The following is an 8,501-nucleotide window of genomic DNA, read 5'->3' as shown; positions in this document are numbered from 1 at the left end:
CTGACCGACGCCCGACCGAGACCCCCGAGCTCGCCCAGATCACCCCCGCACCCGGCATCCCCAGCCGCTACCCTCTGGCTCTCGCTGCTGACCTTCGAGGTCAGGTCACGACCTTCAGGCTCGCCCTAAAGACGCCTGAGGTCAGGTCGCCAGCCACCCCTCGCGCTCACCCCAAAGATCTGTGGGCTCCACCGTTGGCTCCCGGACCCGTCCTTCACCTAGACCTCCAGAACAGCCGGAGGGCCCCCCCCTCCACTGACACATCTCGAGACACACCCCTGCCCCAGAGACCCCAGACCATCCCGGGTCCGGCCGCGCTGGGCCCCCCTGGAGGACCCCACCCGGACGTGGGGGCCTCGCAGCCCGCATCGGTCGGTGATCCATGCTGGCGCTCGGCGCACCGGGCCGGTGCTCAGCCAGCTGCACACCTGTGCATGCTTACACGTGTGCACTTGTACGCAGGTGCATACCCACTCCTTACGTGCACTTGTACACACACGTGCACACCCACTCCTTGCACGCATGCACTTGTACACACGTGCATACCCACTCCTTAGGTGCACTCGTACACACGTGCACACCCACTACTTACACGCGTGCACTTGTACACACACATGCATACCCACTCCTTACGTGCGCTTGTACACGCGTGCATTTGTACACACGTGCATACCCACTTTTTACGCACGTGCACTTGTACACACAGGTGCATACCCACTCCTTACTGCACTTGTACACACACGTGCACACCCACTCCTCGCACGCATGCACTTGTACACACACGTGCATACCCACCCCTTACGTGCACTCGTACACGCGTGCACACCCACTCCCATGCACCCACGAGCACATCCCCGAATGGAAGCTCACCAAGCCCAGAGGTCTCGAGTCCTGAAGCTTTTATTGAATTGTAACCAAATAAGTGCATCATTAGCTGAATTTTACAGTGGTGTAAACACCGAGCTCAGAACAAGAGCCTTAGGAGCCATCCTCAGGCAAGGATTCTTGGTCTTTTCCCTCCCTGTTTTTCTCTCTCTTCCTCCCTGTCTCTTCTCTTCTTCCTTCCTCTTTTTCCTCGGTGCTTGCCGCACTTCTGTTTGGTTTCCTGTGTCCCCGGTAGCAGGTAGAAAATCCTTGTACTGGAGGGATGGTTGCCAGCAAAACCTCCAGGAGACTTCCGGGGCACCCTGAGCCTGTGATTTTGCCAGTCCCCGGTGTCCTGGCAAATGCTTCTCTCTAGCCTGTCCTGACCTGCCGGAGAGGCAGGTAAGGCTCATAGGCGCCTGAGGCTGGCCAGGGTGCAGAGGCTGATCCAGCTGTAGGAGGGGAGGTGGGGGGGGGCACTCTGAATTCAGTCACTTAAATGGTGAGAGGGTCTGGGCTTTCGATGATGGCTGTGGGGAGGGCGTTGGAGGTTCCGGCGCATTCTTGAGGCTTCACTGGGACAGCAAGTGGAGAGAAGGTCCCTGGAGGGTCCAGCCCCACGCCGGCCAGAGCAGCTCTAGGGCCCCGCCGAAGAGGACGGAGGGTTGGCCTGGGTGCCGAGTGGGGATGCGGAGTTCGCTCAGAGGCTCCCGTCTGGGCACTGCCAGGGAGAACAGGATCAGCCTGCCTGGGGCAGAAGGGGCCCTGGCAATGATCACCGCGCGGGGGAACCGCAGGGGCCAGCCAGTTGCTCATTCAGGATGCAGCTGGTTGGGGTCTGCTCAGCTGGGGAACTCCAGGCCTGAGACTTGGAGTGAGGTGCTTCCCTAGAGCGACCCTCTTATGCAGGTGGGCGTGGTTAGCCTCTGAGTGGTCTGCTCCCCTTCCTGTGCTCTGGATTCCCAGTGGCCACCCCAGTGGTCAGCGTGGTGCCCCGGGGCCCTGGAGAACACTTCTGGAAGGAGGGAGGGAGGCTTCTTTCCTTTATTGCTAATTGGCGTTCAGAACACGTTCTTCTGCGGGGGTTAGACTCAGGCACTCAACCTGTTTGTCTTTGCTATGTGTGCGGGGGCAGGGGGCGTGGGTGACATGGTGGGGGCTGACCCAAGGGGGCAGCGCGGTCTGAACCCCGGAAACCAAGAGCCTCATGGACCTGGGAACGTAGCGTCCAGGTAGATTGCCCCTGCCCCCCACCCCGACACGGAAGGGGGAGAGGATGCCTCAAGTGGGAGGGTGGGTGGGGTCTTCTGAAGGTCAAGTTTCCCGCCCCCACGGGGAGACCGGAAAGGGCCCCACGTTCCTCAGACTAAAGACGGCGGCCTGGGTGTTACTGGAGGTCAGCCACAGCCTGGCCAGGAGGTGCTTAAATCTGCCTCCCCAAAGTATCTGAGAAATGCGGGTGTGAATTAGAAAGGAGACTGTCCTAAAAATCAGTTTTAAAGGAGTGTGCGTTTCAGCGAACGGCTTAGAATGGGGCAGTGAGGTGACGGGGGTGGAGCATCGAGTGGGGGGCGGTGGCTCCAGGCCGTGGGTGAGTCCTTCCCCGGGGTGGGGGGTGCATTCACGGAGGCCCTGCTTTGAAGTAACCGGGTCTGGTGCTCGGCGAGGAGGCTGCCCAGGGACGGTGCCAGATACTCTCCCACATGGGACTCTGCATTGGGACGTCTTCTCTGCTGTTATCTTTACGGCCTCCAGCCCCACCCCCGCCCGGCAGATTGTATCTAAGCGATGCCTTCAGAAAGTGCGGCTCCCGGCTGAATGAGAGCGTGTGTGTGCATCAGCGAATGAGTATCACGGGAGGAGGGGGGCGAGGTTAGGCCCAGAATTCCAACCTCGAAAGCCCTACTGATTCCTAAAGAGGAAAAACCCTTTAAAGATAAATGCGTGTGTACACGCGCACCCTCTAGGTCCTTCCTCAGACTCCCCTAAAGGCAGCCTGTGCACAGCATTCCTAACCAATGGAAAGTCGGGTCCTATCGTATAGAAGTCCCATTTTCTCTTCTCATTTTTCTGATGTTTTGCTACGAAAAGTTCCAGCAAACACAAACAGGGCAGTGAGGGGGATAACGAACCCACGGACCGTTTGTTGCATCCTTCCCAAATGTTATCTGGCTGCTGCTCTCCACCCCGCGGTCTCCCTCGGGAGGGTCCTGGGTTTCAGGGCACAGTCGTGGGTTTGCAAACGCAGGGTCGGCCGCTCCTGCGGTCCCGGGGTGAGGGCCTTGTGTGCAGCCACCACAGGGCAGCCAGGACGCACGGTGGGTTGGGTGTTCCAAGCCACGCGGGCAGGAACCGGAGGTGGTGAGAAGCGCGGAGGCTTCTAACAAACCCGGTGTCCTTGAGACAGCTCGTGGGCCACCCCAGCGGGCCGGAGAACAGGTGTCTGATGTGACTGGGGAGGGTACAGCTCTCCACCTGCCCAGCCGGGCCGCTACACAAAAGGTGTTCTGCAGAGACTGCCCTGTTCTCCCAGGTTGCCAAGGAGGCTGACCGGGGTGGCCCAAGGTGACCGGGTCAGTGTCCCCCAGCGCCACCCAGCTGGAGCTAGCAAGCACGGCGGATGTGAGCATCGCCCAGCCGGTGTGCGGACTGGGTGGGGGGGAAGAGGGGACCCGGTGTGGGAGGAGGCGTGTTTCCCCGGCGCCACCCCGGGGCCAGGTGACGGGGATGGAGGAGCCTTGAGCCGTTACCCTTTGTTCTTAACACCCGCTGTGGTCACCCCACTGGACGGCACAGCCCCTTGGATCAGCGTTTAATTTCCTTCCTCCACTGCAGCCTCCTATGGAGACCCAGCTTGTGATTAAAAAAAAAAAAAAATTGGACTCCAACCAAAAGTATGCATTTATGTGTGTGTGGAATATATATATATATATATATACACATATAATTGTAATACACAAGATGTAGGATATACGTTGTAAGTATATATAGCTATATAATTGTATATAAGACAATTTATTGTTATTTGAAATGTTTATATACAGAATTTGCATATACTTGTCTATTTTATGAGCTGAGTACAGTGGTTTATTTTTACTATTATTTTTTATTATTAACTTTTTAAGATTTTATTCATTTATTTGACAGAAAGAGAGACAAAGAGTGCACGTGCAGGATTGGGGGAGGGGTGGGGAGAAGCAGACCCCCCGCTGAGCAGGGAGCAGGATGCAGAACTCGATCCCAGGACCCCAGGATCATGACCTGAGCCGAAGGCAGACGCTTAACCCACTGAGCCACCCAGGCGCCCCTACTATTATTATTTTTTAAAGATTTATTTGTGAGCGACACAGAGAGCGAGCAGGTGCGTGCGGGGAGGGGGAGGGGCAGAGGGAAGGCGAGAGAATCTCAAGCAGACGCCCCGCTGAGCGCAGAGCCAGACAGGAGGCTTGATCCCATGACTCGAGTTCCTGACCTGAGCCCAAACCAAGCATCCAGCCCTCAGCCGACTGAGGCAGGCGGCGGCCCTGAAGGTCACCATTAGGGGGCAAGCATGAGCGCGATAACACAGGGTGGCCTATCTGAAGGTGTCCCGTCTGACCGACTGGGCCGTTTTTCTAACAGTTAGGTCACGTCAACAACAGAGAGAATGGAAACGCACCTGCTCTCTTAACACAAGATAAATTACTGAAATCCACAAGAGCCTTGAGCGTGACATTGGTCGCTTGGGGACGTGGGTTGGACACCGCCTCTTGACCCGATAAACCACAGCCCGCGTGAGCCAACCAGCTTCTGAGAGACAGCAGTTCTTCAAGGTCGCAGGGGGCGGAGGGGGCCCTGCCTCCCAGCATCCGGGCAGAGGGGGTGGGAGACGGGGCGCCCCAGGAACCCGGCACACTCCCCGGGTGCCCCTGGGCTGGGACTCACATGGACACACCCATTTAGAACAGGCGTGAAGGAGGAGGGACTCAACCATGTCAGCAGGTGGGGCCAGGGCAGCGCGGAACGCCGACACCTGCTGGAGAGAGCCGGGCAGGCCCCAGGCTCCCGCCCAACCGGCGCCCCTGGGTGCCGCGCCGCCTTTCCAAAGGCGGACGGGCTCCGGCCACGCAGGCGGGACCCCGGGCGAGCCCTGGCTGGTGCTGACCCCCTCCGGGCATGGCCTGCCCCATCTCGGAACCCACAAATGAGCTTGGAGCAAGTGCATTTTGCTGCTTTAATCTGTTAGGTTACACGGTTGGTGAGCTGTCGGTCATCGTTGTACCTGGCGGCCAACAGTGGGGACGGGGACCCCCGTGGGCCTCCTGGGAGAGCAGCGTGTAATGCCGGGGGCCTCAGGGTGGCGAGGCTCTGGTGCCCAGGACCACGTCCAGCCTGTCTCCCGCGTGCGCCAGCCGGATGTCCCAGAAGCCATGCTGCTCCAGCAGCCTGCGGTACTCGGGCAGGCTGCGCTCCCGCCCCCGGGTCCGCACCAGCAGGTTCAAGGACGCGGGCAGGCTGCCCCGCGCTGCTCGATTCTCCTCCAGGACTGTCTCGGCCACCAAGATGCCACCGCCTGCGAAGAACACAGCCAGCTGCAGTCGTGCGCAAGACCCGGCGGGGAGCCCGGCTGGGGCGGCCGGTTTCCAGGGGGACGGGACTACTTGCGGGGAGGCTGAGGACAGTGCCCACCAGCCTGGGGAACCAGGACCAGAGGGGCACAGAGACAGAAAGGCATGGAGGGGAGAAGAGGAAAACAGGGAGAAGTCTCAGGGCCCGCGCTGCAGAGATGCCCAGCGCACGCGCCCACAGCCCGGGGCTCCACTATGGATTCACCGCGTGGGGAAACAAGTCAGGAACTCTGGGTGTAGGGACCCGAGATCCCGTCAGGGAGCACGCATTCACTTTGGAAATCCCAGGAGCAACCGGGAGCTCTGGAGCAGGGTTAGGACCCGCCCCGCCAGTTCCAGGAACACTTGGATTACTGGTGCACAAAGCGTGAGAGCTTCAAGAACGAAGTGTGTGCGTGTGTGTGCGCCCGTGTGCGCGCCCTTATAGACGTCTGTCTGCGCCTCTATTTTCCTTAAAAGCGTTCAGAAAGGATGCAGAAACCAAGCCGCGGGAACCTAACACCCTTGGGATGGAAAGGAGCCCCGAGGGAAGTAGGTTATGTTTGCTTTATGTGGTTGTTCTTCAAACTGAGACCCACGGACAAGGGGCAAGGCAGACAGCAACACCACAGCAGTGACGGCAACTAGGAGAATTCTGGTGCGTCTTCTGTTGGTTCCAGGCATTTCAGTGACTAGGCAGTTAACAGAACCGGGATCTGAGCATATATGCTCGCTCTGTAGTGTATCAGTCTGTGCTTTTCAAAGTAATACATACGAGCGGTTAATACCACTGGCTCCCGAAGACTTAAGTTAAAACCACCCACTTTCCGCTCTGTCCTGCGGCCCCCAGGCTCCCCCGCCCCCCCCTTCTGCCCTTGGTGCAGCTGACCACTGAACTCCCAGCTCTGGGGGTGGAGAGAAGCCCTGGTTCCTAGCGGCTGCCAGGGTCTGTGTTGTAAGGACGTGTCTCGTGGCCGATTTCAAGCTTGGCATGAATGGGCGGGCGGGCAGCATTACTGAAAGTTTACCCAGCAGTTCCAGCTAGTGGGGGAGAAGCCTCGATGCCCCCGTGCACAACCCCACCCCCACCCCACTCCCTCTACAGTATAAACACTCCTTGAAACTTAATTGTCTCCCGAGGGGGGTGAGGATTCACCCAGAGCTCAATTCCCAACGCCGTCTCCTCCCCAGGGGATACTACAGTTTTACAATTCTTTCATTCTCAGCTTTGTGAACATGCATTCTGGGCTGGGCTCTGTTCCCGGGCTTGGGAACGCGGCGGGGAAGAAACAGGCAGAAACCAGTCCTCCCAGGGCCACATTCTTCGTGGTGAGCCCATGTGACATGGGTATGACCACACCTCTCACTAAGAGCATGCGTGTCCTGGGCCTGTGGCAACAAATGACCACGGACTGGTTATTTATTCTCTCCCAGCTCTGGGGACCAGAGTCGGAGATCCAGGCGGGGCAGGGCCACTGAGATCCAGGCGGGGCAGCGTCGTGCTCCCTCCAGAGGCTCCAGGGGAGGGTCCTTCCTGCCTCTTCCAGCTTCTGGGGCTCAGGTGTCCCCGGGCTGGTGGCCATGTCCCTCCCATCTCTTCCTCCATCCTCACGTGGCTTCTCCTCTGTGTCCGTGTCTCCTCTTGTGTCTCTTACAAGGACACGTGTCGTTGGATTTAGGGCCACCCTGATCCAGAATGAGCTCATCTCAGATCTTTCACTTCATCACATCTGCAAAGACCCTGTTTCCGAATAAGGTTCCATTCACAGGTTCCAAGGGGACATGAATTTGGGGTGGGGGGGGAAGGTTGAACAAGTCATCATGCTACACGGACCAACAAGGATGCCTTAACTACGCTATCTTGGCCCTGAAATTTGCTCATTTAAAAGAAGTTGCTTAGTTTCCTCTGCAGCTCGTTAACATGTTCCTAAATGCTCCGGAAGATTTGTCAACATGTTGCGATACTGTTTCCAAACCCTCCGGCATGTGACATAACTCATCTGTGTCCATGGCTCTGCATGTCCGGCCCAAAGGCCTCTCACCGCCCCCCGTCCCCTGCCTGGGCCGTCACCTGGGGCCCCCCAACGTTGTCCCGTGGTGGGAGCACCCTAGTGTCCCGGTTCCTGGGTGTCCGTGTGCACTTCACTCCAGAATGTCTCCAGAAGCCTCCTAGGAATGGCAGGGGGCGGGTGGGAGGCTCACTGAGTCCACAAATGTCTACGGTACTTCTGTCTACACATGTAAACCAGTAATTGGGGAATCTGTGGATTCACTTTCCGTGCTGCACTTTTTTTTTTTTTAAGATTTACTCATTTTAGAGAGAGCGAGCCAGCGAGAGGGACAGAGAGAGACTCTCAAGCAGACTCCACGCTGACGAAGAAAGAGCCTGACTCGCCGCTCGATCCACGACCCTGAGATCATGACCTGAGCCGATATCAAGAGTCGGACACTCAGCGGACTGAGCCACCCAGCCCCCCTTCCCGCTGAATATATACCGTGGCTCTGCTGTCCTCACACTGATTTTGAGGGACCCCGTGTGTTTCTGATGCCCATTCCTGGTGTGTGACTCAGTTTCCACACAGGCTCATCTCTGGGTCCCCGGGATCCTCAAATGTCAGCTTTGTGCCCGATACGGGATGTGGTGGTTTCCTGCTTCTGGCTCCCGGGGCCTGGGGGCCCCCACGGGTCGGGCGTTAGGGCTCCTGGCTGGAACCCTGAATCGCCTGGCTTTCCGTGCCGTGGCTGTAGGTCCAATCCGTCTCTGCCTTATTCTTCATTTGTAAGAACATTCTCATTCTTTACGCCTGTGGCCATGCTCTGTGCACAGACAGACGGACTCTGCCCTCTGCCTCCAGGAGCCGGTTTGTTGATGCTCTGTCCCACGGGCCCCACGTGTGTCTTCGAGGCCTGGATGCCTGTTCACCTGGGAGGAGTGGGGGCTCGGCGCTCTTGGAGCTAGAACGCCCACGTCAGCCGGGGGCAGGGGGCTTTTCTCTGGAGGGTGGGAGGTGGGGGGAGGGGACCCAGAGCGGCCGGCACGTGGAAGGGGGC

The 8,501-nt window shown here is 58.4% G+C and overlaps 1 protein-coding gene across 2 annotated transcripts in view; it reads right to left on the bottom strand.

The window, feature by feature from the left end:
* Nucleotides 1–5,063: 5,063 nt before the first annotated feature.
* The window catches only part of ASMTL (acetylserotonin O-methyltransferase like), a 69,109-nt gene continuing 65,671 nt past the window's right edge, over nucleotides 5,064–8,501 (bottom strand). For both annotated transcript variants that reach the window (XM_025857756.2, XM_025857755.2), the window contains exon 13: nucleotides 5,064–5,416. In XM_025857756.2, coding sequence (XP_025713541.2) covers nucleotides 5,196–5,416 — 221 coding nt within the window. In that variant the 3' untranslated portion in view covers nucleotides 5,064–5,195. The remainder of the gene's footprint in view (nucleotides 5,417–8,501) is intronic.

This window comes from Callorhinus ursinus, unplaced genomic scaffold, assembly GCF_003265705.2.
Source record: "Callorhinus ursinus isolate GAN/ISIS: 27379988/994484 unplaced genomic scaffold, GSC_fseal_2.0 scaffold16, whole genome shotgun sequence".
NCBI classification, from domain to species: domain Eukaryota; kingdom Metazoa; phylum Chordata; class Mammalia; order Carnivora; family Otariidae; genus Callorhinus; species Callorhinus ursinus.
This window is presented reverse-complemented; position numbering and strand designations above follow the sequence as displayed.